We start from the raw sequence: 17,983 nt of genomic DNA, 5'->3' as shown, positions 1-17,983 counted from the left end.
AGTTTGGTGCTATGAAGGTGTTGGTGAGAGATCACTTAAGAACTCGGTGGCTTGCAGTGCTCAAAAACACATTGCCATGGTGTTCGTAAGAGATCATCTTGGAAGTGAGTGAGCTTCAAATCTCATCGAAGGACCTAGTGATGTAGTCTCTTAGTTTGATTAATTCCTCATTGAAGAGTTGGAAGTAATAGATTCTTTTACTTTGATTAATTCTTCATCGAAGAGTTGAAGCTACAAATTTTGGATTAGTTATTGGTGGTAAACAGATACATGTACACATCAGAATTGCTGAGCCACCATCACTCAGGCCCACACCAATGCAAAACCAATGACACTGATGACTTCTTCTATGCTGTGAAATCAATTATCAATTAGATAATTTACCTTCATTTTTTCTCAATCCTGTACAATAATTAGACAATCACTTGTCATTTTTCTCAATCTTGTACAATGAATAAAACAATAAAAATCTGTCTTGTTTTACTCCCTCCAAAAATGATATTTATGCCGTAGTTACACAATTTACATGAAGGGCTTTGGAAAACTCAGATACACCATATACGGCATGGACTTTTGCTTGTCAGCTTGATTAAAGGCTACAAATCACATTTTTTATTGAAAGCCGATTGCAGGTTTCTGAGAATATTTCTGGTATCGTGGTAATCCTCCTGCCTCTAAAATATTAAAGCACACACAGATAGCCGGACTTTCTTTTCATATATGCCACCATTTTTTTCGTGCCTCCAGGGTCTTGACAAGCTCATTTGCCAATGATGCAAAGTCTTCAGCTCCACTTTGCAGCTCTTCAGTGCGCCTGCTAATTTTCTGATGCACGTAACAAGAAAAGCTAGTTCAGGGGCCAGTCAAAGAAGTGCTACTTACTGGAATTGAATTCGAATAAGCTTTAGTGACATTGCAAATTTTTTTCTTTTCTTTTTCACAACTTCAGATAAAAATGGTGTTGCCGGTAAACCGCATGTGGAAGTGATTGCCCAACACTCAAGAACCTTCCACCTCAGTAAAGAAGTTTTAGTAGAAAAGTTGATAAAATTCCAAGGACAAGGTGAGGTGGGAGTATAATTTTTTTTCTTTCCAAAGGATGTAATCATCTGTAATCTATGTAATCATCTGTAATCTCCACAGCCACAAATCCTATCTTTAAAAGGTTTAACCCTAGTACCTTCTTGAAAGGAAGGAGTACTATTGGGCTACAAGGTCATCAATAAAATATTCATTAACTTGGATATGATTAAACTGTAAATTCAATCTTGACATCAATACAGTAGTCATATAAACTGTCACACTTTTCTCTTCATTTTTTTTCTCTCTCTAGGAAAGTAACCAAGGGTAAAGCAACACAGTCAATCCAGACCAAATAATTTCTTATGGAAATATCCAATGAATAACCTACCTCCAATTTTTCCTGCCTCTGTGCGAGCTTGTCTCTAGCATGTGCAGCCACCGAAGAAGCGTCCTTAAATTAATTACCACATCAGATAATAAGACAATCCATTCAGTGAGCTGTTAAATTATGGAAAACAGTACTAGTTAAACTAAAACCATCATATGAAATTACCCCAGCTTTTCTATATGTAGCCATGATTTCTTCAGGTGTTCTAAGTCTGGGTTTGGTATCATCAGTCCCCCCTTGAAATAATCTTTCCCTCTCTGTCCCCTTCTCTGCAGGAGGAAAACAATATTTTTAATACCAACCTGATCAAGTCAAAACATGCATTAGATGAAGATTAAAAAGTCAGATTTACCTGTCTTTATATTTTGAAAATCATGAGATGAAGAAGACGCCGCTGGTAGAGGCTCATCTATCTCGATGTCATCTGTACCAAAAACATAGAGTGAGAAAAAATCAACAGAAAAGCTTAGCCAAGAAAAAGATTCAACTAAAAAGAACCAAACAAAAGAAGACAACAAAAACCAGCCTTCTTTGTTGCCTTGGTAGTTGGGTAGCAAGTTTTGTTGTCCAAGCCCAAAGTTTCAAAGACTGGTAAAAACAAGAAAGACAACAAAAAGGAAGACAGTGTATGGGCAGGTGGACAGATCAAAACCTATATTAAGCTCCTCAGCTTCCTGATTATCTGTAACAGCTGGAGACGAGTCTGAGAATGGGGACTTCAAAAATATGCCCTCTAAATGAGAAAAATTTACTTTAGGATTTGGAATAAAATCCTCAGTATGGGGAACTTTTCTCCCTTTAAAACCTTTGATGATACCACCTAGAATGCCAGGTTCAGTACCCTGTAGCAACACAAAGTCAGAAAAGCTATGTTAAAAACATCAACAGTCTTCAGAATAAAAACTTGAAAGAAAAAAGGGTATTATTCTTTGAACCTGCTTATTCTTCGGATTTAAAGAGAAACTAAGGGCAGCATCTGCAGCAGCTGCAAGAACTTCATCATGGAGACAAGGCAAAGTTTCTGGAATCCTATAAAACCACAGCATAGTCCCTCATAAAACCTTATCTTGTTTATTTAAAAGTTATAAAATGATCTTCATGCCTGAATTTATGAATGTGTTGCCACATTAGGTTCTGAAATATACCTGAAATCATTTTCACCAGCTAATAAAGAGATGAACGCCAATTCACACCCACTTGCCTATGGAAGTTCCTCAACATCAGACAAGTCAAAATAATAATAAAAAATTACAAAACTTGCAGGCTGCAAGATCTAAGAAGTGAAAACATGTCTTTGGCTGAAAAATGCACACATCCCCATTCACAAAAGCAATACCAGTGCAATCTGCCCATTATCAGAAGAGCTCATCGTCTTGTCCATGTTTGCCTTAAAATTCCACCTCAAAATTGACATTAAGGAGCTTTCTTTCACCAATTCTAAATCTGGCAAGGATCTGCCAAAAGAAAGTTATCACCAGTACCAATTATTTCAAACATTACTGATGGTAGCTGAACATGCTATCATAACAAGAGTGGAAGAGAGAAATTTCTATCAAAACCATTGGAATTGCATGATAAATCAAAAGAATGGTTGGTGTCCTACAACTGTAAATATTATTTTGTTGATTATTCTACTGAGGTAAGCACAAAAGCAAAGAAAAAACTGCACTTACCTGATTTCAATTACACCTGTCTGAAACAGCAAGACCAGTCCACAAACTTTTTCATCTTTCTTTAAAGTTGCTGTCCAACAGCAAGGTTTTGCATGTTTCACTTTACGAATGGATTTATTGTTTCCCTAATAAAATTATATCAAATTAGCTTGCAAATGGAAATTTTATAATACTGTAAGCTAAAATAAATAAGGCAGATAGAAGACCTGAATCACAGATTTCGTAGAGTACAAGTGCAATGAATCCTCACAACAAAGCAAAAGAATTGAATCCAACAATCTTTCCTCAGAACATGCAGTTTCTGAAGAGGGCTGTTGTTCACCTTCATGTGAATTTATGCTAACTGTAGTACTATTGGGCATAGGTTCGTTCTTGGTAGCACTATCCTCATGGGACTCCAGCTGCATCTCACTGGATGATTCAGAGACAGAGATACTGACAGCTGGAGAGCAAAATATCTTAGAATTTTATAATAAGTGAAACCAAACTTAAAATTATCTAATTGCTCCTAGAAGGAAATTGTACTTGCCTATAACATACATTGAAATTGCAACTGATGGCTTTTTCAAGTGCCATGGCTGAGTGCTTATAATTTTACCAGTACCACCTTCAAACAAATTAATCTTTGCATCCTTGGTTAATACAAATATTACTTCCTCTGCAGAGTAGGCTGGGACTTTTGTTTCAGAGTGCTTAGGGCTTTTGACAAGGCTATGAGTATATGTAAGTTCTTTCCAAGTAATTGAAATTATTGGAAAGCTAGAGCAAGACACACCATCTATCCAGAACAAAACTGACGATGAACTTGTGTTGAGCACTGCAACCTGTAACAGGGGCAATATGTTCAGAAGTCCTGAATAAAGAAGGTTGAAATTACTGGCTAATCACCAAACTCATTACAACAATAAAGAGGTGAAATAAAACAACTAGATAACATCACTCACACGACCAGATTCAAATCCCACAGCAAGTTTAGCTCCACAATTTGCAAACTGTAGTGCTTGTATTGGGGAATTAAGAAGGCAAAAAACAGCTCTACATTGAGGTCCTTTTCCTTGAGGCAAAATGTAAACTGTGAAGCAAGTCGAACAATCTTAATTTGGGAAAATAAGGATTTTATTGTTGTATTTCAAGATAAAGGAGCAAAAGATATCCAGATACAGAAACTATATCAAGATATTGAAGTACTTGAATAAATAAAAAACAGATTCAGAATAATCTCATTATTGGTTTAAAGGAATCAATGGTGGTATTATTAAAAAGCTAGCTTGTCTTCAACTGTCTACAATTTGGCTGGCTAGCAAATCAAGCAAGGTAAGCAAAAGAGTCCTAGTCTTAGTTCAGAGATCTGCAAAGGAAACTGGTCCACTCTTGCTCGCAGAAACTCCTCGATTACCAAGTCACAAGCATGACTTTTCTTCTTTAACAACTCACATACACATCATCGAATCACTTAACTTTTAACCTGTTCATATTCAGCTAATGGTTCTTCTAAACTTCGTAATCAAATACAGGCATCATCTGTAAATAAGTTAATTTTCAATATCATAACTACATATCACATTCTGCAAATTTTGAAAGATTAATTTAGAAGCTTAACCACTCAAATTTTGGACAACCAATCTTTCTCCAATCAGCATCAAACAAAATTGTCCTTTTCCAAAAAAAAATATAGATTTTTAAGATCTATGTTGATGTAGGCCATTGGAAATATTGAAGTTCCAAAGTCCATCATATTGAATTTTTTATATGCATTATTTCTGATTTTTTCCCTGTGACAGGAAGTCATAACTAAAGCCAAAACTTGCATTGTCTTGATAAAAGAAAAACAGTGCAACACTTCAGGAAAACATGGAGGTGTACCCCATTATGGATAAATGGCATCTAGATCACCTTCATTTTTAGTTTCTGTGACAAAGTGGAAATGTGTCCCATCTGAACAGCCTTTGAGGTCATAGAGACGAACCTAGAAAAGTCAAAAATACAATAAGCAATAATATAGTGCAATGCCTCACAGCCTTGAATGAAGCATCCAGTAAAAAATCTCACCAGACCACATCCGTTGCCAACAGCCAACCTTAAACTGATGGAGCAGAAGTCCAACTTTGTTACTGGAGCACTTGAACCAGCCACATTCACACCTTGTACCTACCAATCAGATGATATCATTCACTATTAAACATATATCCTCCATTCATCAAGGGACAGAATATGACAGAAATATTTGATGGAACTCTAACCTCGCCTTCTAAAAGACAGATTAAAGATAAGACAGGATACGTGGCATCCCATATCCGAATTGACCCATCAGAATAACCTCCTAAATAAATTCTCCCAACCCCATCATTTTTAGTAATAGACAATTCACTGGGTAAACCTCCAGTCAAGGGCCACTTGGCAGCACTAACTGCAGTCACTGTTGAGGCAAGTTTCATAACTGAGGCCACCTGAGAGAACAGAAAAGAAGACAAGATGATAATATAGAAATGAACTGGAAAATATAAGACAGACACATATATGAGCTACTAATTTCTCATAACAGAATAACCTACTAGATTCACAGTTTCAACCTCACTATCTTTAGAGATAGATAATTGAATGAAATACCTCTAACAGAGCCTTTGATGAGTCCCCCCCAGTGGGTATCTTACTGAGCTTTGCCACAGTCATGGAAGGATTAGATGATGGTACCACTGCAGGAAACTCCATCGCAGAGATGGATGGTCTTCTCTCACGCTGAGATATTAAGGCAGATAGGCTAGCATCATCATAGAAATGTAATTGCCCAGGGTTTGTCAACACAAAGAGATCAGCTTTTTGGTTACCCCCCATCACCCCAGCATTTGGTAATAAAATCATGTCTGCGAAAGAGCCACTAAGTGTAAGCTCTGCACGACCAACGCATCTTAATGTCCCCGTTGACCATTCAAGAGATACAACCTGCAACATTGAGAAATTTTAAAGAGCTGATTTTGGATGCTAGGAGAAATTCAAACTAGTAGAAAACCATTTCAGCTACCTGCTTCAACTGACAACAAACTATGAAAATGTCAGCATTGTTACTAATTGGGCCAAAGGAATCATATTTACTATTTGAAAGTGATCAAGCTGAAACATTGTAGAGACCAGAAATTCTTTCTGAATCCCAGGGTAGAAGTACAGAGATTAAATCTACAAGAGATGAAAAACAAACAAAAGTTTGCATGATTTACTTTTAATTACAGTCATACTCTCATCTTAACCAGCGTTGTCACCCTGAGTTATTTTTTTGGTTTTTTTCACCTATTTTTCTATTCTTTTCTTCTCTCTCTCTCTCTCTCTCTCTGTGTGAAGAAAGAAAAAGAAAGAATTTTGCTTTGAAAGAAACTTTTCGTTGAAACTGTTTATTTGTTTATGACAAGCTCACAACAGTTTTAAACACATCGATATATTCTAAAAATAAAAATATCTTCCAAGAAAGCTTAGGAATTTTAGTAACTACATCAAATCTTTAATACAACCGTATGAAATTAAATATATTAAAGATAATGTTAAATAGCTAGAGATGAATAACACACCGTCAAAACTTCTTCAGATCCTATTTCATCACCGCCATAGATAAAAAGTTGGCCATCACAATCATTACGGGATTGTTGGTTTTTGGACCACTGTAAGACAATGACAGGGAGTCTCCTTTCTGCAGATGATAATTGTAGCTTAATAATATTGTTAGATGATGAAGCTTGTTGACTTTTACTAGATGCAGCACACGATGTTTTCCAAAACAAAATATCTCCATCAATGTATCCCACAGCCAGAATGGACCCATTGGAAGATGCCCAACAAAGAGCACTTATCTCTTTCTCTTCAAGATGATGTTCCAATGTAGCATCGGGAAGATTAGCATCCACTTCACTTGAAGAATCAACAACTCCATCCTTCAATTGGAGATCCTTACCACCTCCAACAAAGAGAATTTGACCTTCAGAAATATCCCAAAGAATAATCAATCCATTCTGATATGCAAGCAATACTCTGAAAAAGAGAAGAAAAAAGAAAGGAATGAAAAAGGAACTGCAAAAGTCCAAAAAGACAAAATATACTGTAATATTTTTCATCATCTATCTTATTGTCTCAAGTGATAAGGATATAACATTATAACTCCATCATGTAGACTAATGTTAGTAAATAGCTATATTGCATGCCAAACAAAATCAATGACTAGATATATTCTTGGGACATAGAACAACTAACATTAATCAGTTTACACACAAGAAGGAAAAAAGGACTGAATCTGAAGTTATTTACTACTACCCATATCACTATAGTCTGCCCGCCTAATGAATATCACAATAATCCCTCCACCTCCAATATTTAATAAGATTATCCCCTACAATGTCCAATGCTTCTTTAATTCCTACCATGACATTGAAAAAAGTTGATATGATGTTCCTTTTGAAATCTAAAGATGACCAAGACTACCCTCTAATGGAGAGTGTATACATGAGTTTGAGGTACTTTGATCACATCCTTTAATCAATAAGACATTCCAAGAGAGACAGTGGTTTTAGCTGCAAACATGACACTAATACTTGCCTTAATAAGAAATGAATGAAAGTGATTATACAGAGGAGAGAAAAAGACTTGAAAGCATCACTCATTGCTTAGTGAGAAACATGGAACTTTAATCATGGGTTTCAAACATACATATTTTCTAATCTTTTTTGTTACACTTGAAAGAATAACTTTAGGAGAGCCATGGCTGGGCATTATTTAAGCATAATTTCTGCTTATATTAGTCTAAACCGTTAGCAATTTAGTACGTTAATCTAAAAACAAAATATTCCTGAATAGGTAACATATTTGGCAACATTAAAAATAATTGTAAACCGTTCCTGTTTCAGAATCAAAAGCAGGAAAGTAAAGTGGAAAGCCTTAGTGTTGCTTGCATCTTGCCTATTCCCAGACGAACACGGTTGAGGAAGAACTCCAATGATAGGTTGGTCATTAGGAAGAGGGAACCCAGCGGCTTCTGTTAAATAGCACAAAACAGATGCAGTAAATAAGATTGAAGCAAATTAGAACCACATATGTTCAATAACTAAATACAAGACATACAGGTCGAGTAGCTAATCACAAAAGCATGTAACCCCCCTGCCTAAAAAAATTAGTGATATAAACTCAAAGCAATAGGTGCATACCAACAGAACTAAACCAGTCGTTGTTATATGAATATTTGATGTAAAGTTAAATTAAAATGAAATCCAAGGAACTTGTCCTCAAAGTGGCTAAGCCTTTCCTAAGATATAATGCTCTCAGTTACATAAGTATTTGATGGGTTATCATATAAATATGCATGCTTAATTGATCTTACATGTTAGTTTTTTTTTTTTTTTATTGATAAGTTACACATGCACCCCATGAGTCTTGAACTCATGACCTTCCTCTCCATGCCATCATTAAGGAAGGAGGAAATGTCATTTGAGTAATAGCTCGTTTGGCAATCTTACATGTCAGTCCTAAGATAACAAATAGCAGTATCTCAACTCAAAATGAATGTAAAAAATACACATGTAAATACTCATCAAATTACAATTCATGACCTATTGAGTTTGGCACATACATCAAAGACCACTGACTGCACCAGCAAGGAGAAGGAATATGTATCAATTATCAGGTTGGCACACTTAATGCCAAAAGAAATTTCTTAGCACATGTTAGTATGATACCATTATACCATGTGTTAAAGAAAAGATACGACCCTGAAAAGATTGTAATTGACAAAAAATAAAAAGGAATTACATTGCTGAACTCAGCAATGGAGGGATTGGGAAAGAAAGTTTCTTTGGCTTGAATTGACATATTTGTCCATATCAAGTTGCAGAATTCACATTCACTTGCATCTTTGTGGCATCTAAGAACAAGTTTGTACAAGGAAAGTAATACTTGACTTTGTAAATTGGTAGAAAATTGCTTGCAACTGTCACATCATCACATCATTATTCTTATCAACCATTTAAAACAAAGAGAAGGAGAAATTACCACTTATAGAACCTGCAGAAATATGATATTGCAACTGGAAAAGTTTTCCATCTTCAGCCTCAAACTTTATCACAGACATCAAACCATGCTCATCACCAACATACCTGCATGTAGTAATAGAGTAAACATTTCAAGAAGTTATTGCCAAATACCTGATTAATATGATCTGTTACCAATTTTAAATTTTTGCCAGTAACATACATGAAGTGGGAGCCACTGATCACAGAAAAAGCAGTTATATTGGATGCCCACTGTAAAGAATCAGCTATACTCCTGCTCGCAAGATCCCAAACCTGCCAAAAATAAATTAGCTATCAAACGATTGAATAAATAAACACACTTTTACGTGTAAGCACCTCCCTAACATTTAAAACTATAGCACCTGATGAAAGACATAGATTGCCACGTCAACTGTGTTGCTGTTATTAAGTATCACCCACCCATATCGAAGGGTTTGTGCAATGTTTTAATTGTTCTGATACATGATTACCAAAAACAATGCATATGGATGAGAACCAAATAATGAACTTTCGAATTGTATCCCTCTAAAAGGAATATTGAAGTTGAAAAAAAAACTACCAAAAGATCACTAACTGCACTAAATGATTAATGAAGAGACATTTGATGTGGATGACCATTCACAACAATCTTAAGAAGACATAAAATATGAAAATTCAACAAGGTTATCTTGTAATTCTTCCAAAATGCCAAAAGCTAAAGACATGGTAGATATGAAATAGATTTTTTTTTTTTTTTTTTTGGGATAATGATAAGAAATATGAAATTTGCATATGATTAAGATCCAATACCTGAATATCATTGTCATTTGAAATGCTGACTATATATGCCTTGTTTTGTAGAAACTGCCAAAAGATACTAAGTATCAATCTGCCGCTAAAAACAAAAAAGGAAAGAGAGAATATCCTCAGGATTTTGTAAAGATAAATGGTTGATAATGCTCTCATCAACTAGCATTGCCTACTGGTTCTAAATAACAGCATTCTAAAACTCAACATGGTTTATCCAATTGTCCAAGCTATGTATAGCATATCAGTAACAAAATCAACATTGTTATAACTTTTATCTTGTAGTACTCCCAAACACTCATTTAAAAACCTTTACAGGTGTAAAGAGAACCTATCCTTTTTTGTCTATGTCGACCAGAGCAACATCACTCATGTTATCTGTATGTTTCTATGACAGGAAGGAATGCTTGCTACTCTCATAGCATCAGGCTCATTCCATATCCCCTGATTGTCCTTCAGATTTATTGCCCTTGATAGATAGTATCTCTGTATGCTGAATCTTATTTTCTTTTCCTTTTTTTGATTTGTACTGTAGTATAATTCCTGTATACTGTGACTCTCATTTTTCATCTTTTAATGAACTACTTACTTTTTACTGATAAAAATATATTTTATATATTCCAAGTTTTTCAATGAATCATTCAAAAATCAGCATCAGAAGTTAGGTATGATATTTTGTATCATATTTGGATATGCTTCTTGACTTCCTACAAATATTTGATTCTAAATGGCATCAAGCTTCTAGCTGCTTCTCTGTTAAATATGAGAGACTTCATAATAGAAAAGTGCTGCTGAAATAGGTTTCTTTTTTTCCTTTTTAAGGATAAACTGCAAGCATTAACTTGATAATATTCATATTAAGATTGACATTTTCTTTTTTGTCAAAATGGCAGCAGTATTCTCCCTTAACTCTATCAAAAGTACTTGCAAACATTAAAATCAACTGAATACTAAATGTACTTACCTCTATGTGTTTGTAAGGCAATTGCTTTGGGGATATCAGAAGTCCTTCAATACCATCTCCACCAATAACTTTAATTCTCCCATCCCTGCAGTAGAATCAAAGTGATAAGGACACCATTTTGTGCCCTGCATTCTCCATTTGTTAATTTAAGTCACTAAATGATGCAATTAAGAGTTCTAATGTCATGATAAATGTCGTGCACACGGTTATCACTTTGCACAAGGGAACTTTTGTGCAGCAAGGTTAAATTGCCTGATAGCGATACCAATCCCACCGACCAACAAAGGCCCGCTTGGCACTGCAGTTTGAAACTTCACTTCTTCAAAGTACTGCTTTTTTAAACTTCACTTTTTTCTAGGTACAACCTTTTCAAAAGGCTGAAAAATAAGTTGAACCAAACAGGCAGCACACAAACCTATTCAATTTCAGTTCACTATTGTCAATTATATGCGCCACAATATATAGATGTTGATTATCATTTGACATCACGAGGATCATCTCGCTATAATCCCAAAATTTATCGATAGACAAATCACATTTGCCAAAAAAAACCTGAATAATACGGAATTTATCATATATTCTAATATTAGTATCAGACGGATACTTGCAAATAACTAATGAACAATATCAAACCTAGCTTGCAGCTTTAAACTTCTACCAATACCAGAAACAAAGACTACATATTTCAACTCACAGAGTCCCAATGGCCAAAAGGCGCTGAATGGGGTCGAAAGCAAGAACCGAAGCCGTAGATGGAACACCATAGTGAACAGCAACCCGCGGATCCAAGTCTTCCGTTGTCAAATCACCACGTTGCACTTTACGCTAAATCAAAACAAACAAACAAACAAATCTCTATAATCAGTGACACCCTAAAAAGTTCATATACATATACATATACAATATATAACATCACACATTGAGCACATTTAAGTTCAAAAAAAAACAAATTCAAAGAAATTGAAAATATTTCAATGATCAGTGAAACTCCTAATGTATCTCTAGCAAGTTCTTCAGCTAAGAACATAGCATCATGAAAATAATACACACACACACACACACACACATATCCAATCGTTACTAAATTGGACTCTATTAGTAACAGCTAGCAATATATAACTAAGCTTGAGCTTCATCGAACTCTTTTTTTTTCTTTTCTTTAATTTTCAGGTATATTCGAGAACTATAGCTTAGGAATCACAATGAAAATGCTTAATTAGTATATAAAATAAAAAAATTTATATTGAATATAGCTTTAAAGAAAAGAAGGAACGCATAGAATTCGACAGTTATGGAAATTTTCAGTGAGAAATGAAACCCTAGATCAATCGCATTTCAAGTAAAACTACAAAAACAACACGTATTGTTTGGAAATGGAAAGTGATGAATTTCGAAAAGCAAAAGTGGCAAAGAGTGAGAAACAGTGCACAGTGAGTTTGCTGGAATTTCATTACCTGATGGTGTTGCACAGCTTTCTGAATCAATCGCTTCGCGGCTAACATGACGATTCAGTTTGAAAGAATTTGAAATCTTTTGGTTTCGCCGGAGACTTTTTTGTTTCTTCGGTCTTTTTTTACTTACTGAATTTTTTTTTTTATAGTGATTATATCGATGCAAAGTTTTTTGGAGCTTTATTATAGTTTATACACACTATTTTTTCTTTTTATTATTATTATTTTTATTTTTGAAGTTCTTTGTTTTGTAGTCAATGCAATAGGCATTTTTGATTGAGCCGTTGTTTTTAATTTGTAAAAATGTCCTATGTGATTCTTGCTTTTGTCCTTTTCGACTTTTTGAAACCTTGGAATGAAGTGTTTGATATAAAATTGCGCAGCAGAATGGCACAAAGGGGATGTAGCTCAGATGGTAGAGCGCTCGCTTAGCATGCGAGAGGTATGGGGATCGATACCCCACTTCTCCATTTGAAAACGTTACCTGTTTTTCTTTTTCATTTGGTTTTTTACTGTATCTGTTTTATAACGACCATTTATCTTTTTCTTTTTCATTTGTTTTATTTTTAATTTTTTTTTTTTCTCATTGATTAGCCTTTGGGTACCTTTCTTTCTTGGGCAATGGTGGTGCGTGAATTCTACTTGTGTTTCCATCGAGTAGTCATGACTCATGAGCTCGTTGGCTGTAGTGCACTGCACATACCACAAATCATCAAAATTCGAGGAGTAAGTATGCTGTCACAAATTTTTTTTTAAACTTTATTATGCAACGACTTATAAGTGGTAAAATCATAGATCCATATAGATTCATTATTTTATTTTCACTATTCATGAGTGGCACCATATAGCAAAATTGTAGTAAAGTTGTGGAAAAATTTGTGCCATTAGGGATACTCAAATCCGACTTGAGTTGGATCATGTCATATCATTAGTTTGGCTTGGTTCAATGCTAATAGCTTTTTATTCTTTTTTTTATTAAATAAAATTTTATTAGAAAGCAAAAAGCCTTAAGTAGGAATTAGAAAAATCTCTCCTCTCGAACCAAGCTGACATCACGGCGACATGCAACATCCAAATCTTGACAACAAAAATTTGGATGTAAAAGATACCACCCAAATGAGGGTGTAAGAGATATTACCCAAAAGGTCCAAACTCATAGTAAAATTAGACATGGATTGTTTGGAAATGTAAAATGGGGTGATAAAATAAGTTTTGAGAATATATAATAAACACTTTTTTGCATTCCTGAATGCTAAATACTCCAAGTTTTTGAGTTAGATAGTTGCTAATTGGGCTAGATTAATTATATATATATATATATATACAAGATAGAAATTCTATTCTAGTATAATCTAAGTGTATATGTGTGAAACTCCATCTTGGAGATTTGAATCCCGACCCTTACCCCCCACATCTCAAAAGTATTTATATTTGTGAAATGAACATTGCAATAAGGGTGTGCGATAATGGACTTAATTAAAAGAGAAAAATAGTCGAAGTGTGCATTTGGGAAGCGCGTTTTGCGCTTTCCAGCGTTCACGTCTGCATTTTCAACTTTTTTTTCTTTTCTTTTCTTTTTTTCAAAGCCATGATTGTTGACTTTGGGATATGAACAGTGCACACACAATAACTTTTTCAGCAACTTTTCAATCACGGGATCCACAAACCTCACTTTTCAGCAACTTTTTTCATTAAAAATAGGTCCCAAGATACTATTCACACATTTAAAAATTATTTTACTACAATATTTTTTAGTTTTCAGTTTTTAACTGTATCCAAACAGATCCTAAGATTTTAGAAGAAAGAGGCTAACTACAAAAATGAAAAATATAATAAACTACCTAGGGCCCTTATCGGGTCCATCCTGTCTGAAGTACTACTAGTGCTAGATAAGGTCAGCTTTACAAATACGCAAAAAGCCCATCACCACTGTTGGGTAATGCCTTGATTTGAAGCAATTTTTATCTCCTTTCTTTAATACTAGGCTCTGAGTCTCTCTTCTATTTTTTATTTATTTATTTTTTTTGTAAAAGTTAATAATTTGCATAAATTATAATTTGGGATTAATATATTTTTCGATCACAAAAAAGACCTAGGGGTGTGATGAGTGTCAAGTATTTGTGGTGAAATAATTTTATGTGATGTGAGTACTTTTTTTTTATTGGAACCGATGGTAGCTTTTTTTTTTTTTTTTATAGGAATCGTGGGTGGGTAGCCAACCTTTCTTATTTCTGGTTAGAAACGTGGGGTAGTAGGGCTGGGAAGTGGGAAGTGTGAGAGTAGTGAGAAAATTTTAGTTGATTTACCATTTTAACTTTATTTCTCTTTTTAAGGAATAAGAATAGATTAATTAAATTAGGGGTATTTTTGACAGTAAAAAAAGTAATAACTAACTTTCCGAATCCTCTTAATATATACAGACTAGCCTTTGAGCATGCACTCACGCACGTGCTTAGAGGCTCTTCTATTATTGGGGTTAGGATTAATTTAGAGTATTCATTATATTTTAGAATTATTACATTTTCTAATCACAACAAAAATCTAGGGGTGTGATGAGTATTATGCCTTTGCAAGTGAAATAATTTTTCATCACACCCCTAGGTTTTTTTTGTGATTGAAAAATAAATAATTTTTCATCACACCCTTAGGATTTTTTGGTTTAATGTCCTCAGAAGCTCTTCTATTTTTTTTAAAGGAAAAATCTTTTCGAGGTTGATGTATTTTCAATCACAAAAATCTCTAGGAGTGTGATGACATTTAGCACATAATATATACACATTTGGAAATACATAAATCTAATCACATCTCTAGATATTTTCATGATTGAAAAATGAATCAATCCTAAATTATGATAAATGAAAAGTAGTCCCTTAGAGAAAAGTAAAAATAAAAAGAAGAGTCTCCAAGAACATGCAAAAAGGCTAGTTTATTCTAATGTGATTGTCAATTGTTTATATCATTAGAAAATTAGTTTTAGAAACATTACCCAATTTGAATGCTCCTCGAACTAATGCTTCTATCCAATAACATAAATGAGCTACAATGTACATAATAGCCCTTTTACGCATGTTTAGAGACTTTTCTATTTTTTAAATGTCAATACTTTCTTTATCTTAATTTTATTCCATTAATATACAAATTGTAATTATAATGATAAGATACAAAAAGAACAAACTTCTGTCCATGGATTCATCTCTTCCTACCTTTACTTGATTTATAAAGAAAAATTACTAAAAATTAGTGTATAATTAATCCCAACATCTTAAAAGAATTATGTAAACATCTAGAATCGACTATTAAAATATTCATAATTTTTTTACCACTTTAAAGCCAACAAAGAATTTACTATTCAAGTAACAATACTTCGTATTAGTGTCATGATTAATGTAGGAGGGATAGGCCCAAAAATATATATTGGGCCTTGGGTTTTGTCCGAGGACACTTAGTAGTCCGAGGACAAAGGAACATTGATATAGAGGTACGGGCTAGTGAATGGAGGAAGGTTGTTTGAGGACAACTGCATCCTCGGCTTAACAGAGTAGAGGTCAGAAAGGCTGACGTGTCGTCAGCGACAATATTCTAGGTAGTTCTAATGGAAAGGATGAGCATCAGGAAGGAATAAGACACAGGGGAAGGTAAGAAATATCTAAGGGAAAGCTGCTATCATCGTATTAAATACTCTGTAATTAACTCTCTAGCTGCATTAATGTGGAAGTGATACCTGAACAGTGATATTCAGTCTTACAGCTGCCACTAAAAACTTTAGGAAGGTGCTGATGAGACAAGAATAAGAGCCAACCATTTGATCTACATGTGGAGAGTTGAGATAGAGTAAATGAGGGTAATATAAAGGAGAGAAATCCCATGATAGAGGGGAAGGTAAGAAATATCTAAGGAAAAGCTACTACTACCGCATTAAATGTTCTGTAACTAACTCTCTGGCCACATGAATGTAGAAGTGATACCTGAATAGTGATGTTCAGCCTTACAGCTGTCACTAAAAGCTTCAAGAAGGTGCTGATGAGACAAGGATAAGAGCCGACTATTTGATCTACACGTAGAGGGTTGAGAAAGAGTAAAGGAGGGTAATATAAAGGAGAGAAATCCCATTATAGAGGGGATCGAAGAATCTGTGGAAAAACACTGTAGCATTGAGAACTATAATTGTAACCCAGTTTAAGAGAAATAGAAATTGAAGAACTACTCTCCTCGGACATTGCCGAGGAAGAACTTCTTTGCCCAACACTTGTTTTTCCTTGCTTTCTTACTATCTAGCCCAAAGTGAGCGTTGCCCACTTCATTAAAGCCTAGTTTCTAGCCCGCTCTCTTCAAATTCATTGTATTGGACTCTTTGGGCCTCAATTCAAAACCATTTGGGCTTGGCACTCAAATCCACCCTTACAATTAATATGATACAAAATTAAGACTCAACTTCAACTAATATATTTAAAAAAAAAAAAAAAAACTTATACTAAAATATTCTTAATATATATATTTTTTATTCTTGGAAGAGAGAATAAAAATCATTAGGGAGAACTTTGCAATTTTTATAGAATCTAAATTCAAATGAGAAAAGAATGGAGAAAAAAGAAAAAGCCTTGAAAGGTAAATGATTTGTATATCCTGCAAAAGTTATGATATTTTTAAAAGTTTTGTATGCATTCGTGTAGAGACTTTTTTTTTTTTTTTTTTTTTTGGGTGTGTGTGTGTGGGAGATCAGAGCATGCCTTTTAAAATACCCCTCATATTATACATGAATTTGAAATCCACTTTGATTTGTAAGATCTTAGACATATTCTCATTCACTGATTTGTAAGATCTTAGACATATTCTCATTCACGGTTTTTTGGAGCCATAATTTGATGATGAAATTTTATAAGAAATTCTAAAATCTAAAAAGTAAAGGAAAAAAAAAATTCAAAGAATAAGTTAGACGTGGTCATGAGCATCAATTCTCAACATGTTGATCCTCACTTAATTGAGTGTAAAGATATTGCTCCAATATCAAAAGGGCCTGTTTGTGCAAATTTTCTACAAAATACATAAACCAACCAACAAAATTAACATGCTATAATTTGCTGATAGAATTATATAAGAAATTCTAAAATCTAAGAAGAAAAAGAAAAAAATTAAATTAAAAGATTTGGGCATAATAAAGTTCTAGGCATGCAGAATAAATGTTATCATGGTCTTGGAATATTTTGGCAAACAGAACCTAGTAAACAAAAAACTAAAATTTAAAAAGAACATGAAAGAGAAATAGGGATGTTTAGCATATAATTAAAATACTATATCAGATCTTTATCAATAAATTCCCACCTACACTTACACAGCATCAAATTTAAATAAATAAATAAATTACAACCCACAAAAACCAAAATTGGAGATCACAACACAAAAACTCAAATGTCAGTAACAAAATATAGAGAGAGATTAGAGTACCTACCTTTTAAATTCTATTTCGAGGGGTGGCACTTTTTTTTTGCACTTTGTCTCTGCATTTTTTCTAATTTTTTACTTTGATCATAGTCCTCTCTAGCTCTTAACGTAGCAAGATTAAAAAAAAAAAAAAAAAACTTTCGGAACCCTCTTACTATATATAGGTAAATACTACAATTTTTTGTAAGAAGCAATGATACAACCATTTTAGCATTAAA

General features: G+C 34.0%; 1 protein-coding gene and 1 non-coding gene across 3 annotated transcripts; one reads left to right on the top strand and one right to left on the bottom strand.

Moving 5' to 3' along the window:
- Positions 1 to 235: 235 nt before the first annotated feature.
- LOC115952465 lies at positions 236 to 12,492 on the bottom strand. Of its 2 annotated transcripts, XM_031069646.1 has the most exons (24): positions 12,330 to 12,492; positions 11,570 to 11,700; positions 10,876 to 10,960; positions 9,915 to 9,968; positions 9,307 to 9,398; positions 9,106 to 9,209; positions 8,020 to 8,095; positions 6,642 to 7,098; positions 5,692 to 6,024; positions 5,325 to 5,531; positions 5,134 to 5,232; positions 4,978 to 5,050; positions 4,029 to 4,156; positions 3,614 to 3,908; positions 3,291 to 3,526; positions 3,085 to 3,209; positions 2,748 to 2,865; positions 2,557 to 2,612; positions 2,347 to 2,440; positions 2,064 to 2,253; positions 1,764 to 1,835; positions 1,577 to 1,680; positions 1,412 to 1,474; positions 236 to 825 (listed from the first exon to the last, which is right to left on the bottom strand). In XM_031069646.1, exons 1-24 carry the CDS (start codon positions 12,375 to 12,377, stop codon positions 715 to 717), a joined length of 3,351 nt encoding a protein of 1,116 aa, XP_030925506.1. In that variant the 5' UTR covers positions 12,378 to 12,492; the 3' UTR covers positions 236 to 714. The 2 variants fall into 2 exon arrangements, with proteins under 2 accessions (XP_030925506.1, XP_030925507.1); XM_031069647.1 differs by lacking the exons at positions 11,570 to 11,700; positions 12,330 to 12,492 and having other exon boundaries at positions 9,915 to 9,999.
- Positions 12,493 to 12,723: 231 nt separating this feature from the next.
- On the top strand, positions 12,724 to 12,796 carry TRNAA-AGC. The gene has a single exon. It is a non-coding gene; the product is annotated as a tRNA-Ala (tRNA).
- The last annotated feature ends 5,187 nt before the right edge of the window (positions 12,797 to 17,983 follow it).

Source organism: Quercus lobata, chromosome 7 (assembly GCF_001633185.2).
Source record: "Quercus lobata isolate SW786 chromosome 7, ValleyOak3.0 Primary Assembly, whole genome shotgun sequence".
NCBI lineage: Eukaryota > Viridiplantae > Streptophyta > Magnoliopsida > Fagales > Fagaceae > Quercus > Quercus lobata.
Note: the sequence above shows the minus strand (reverse complement) of the source record. Positions and strands in the feature narration are given on the sequence as shown.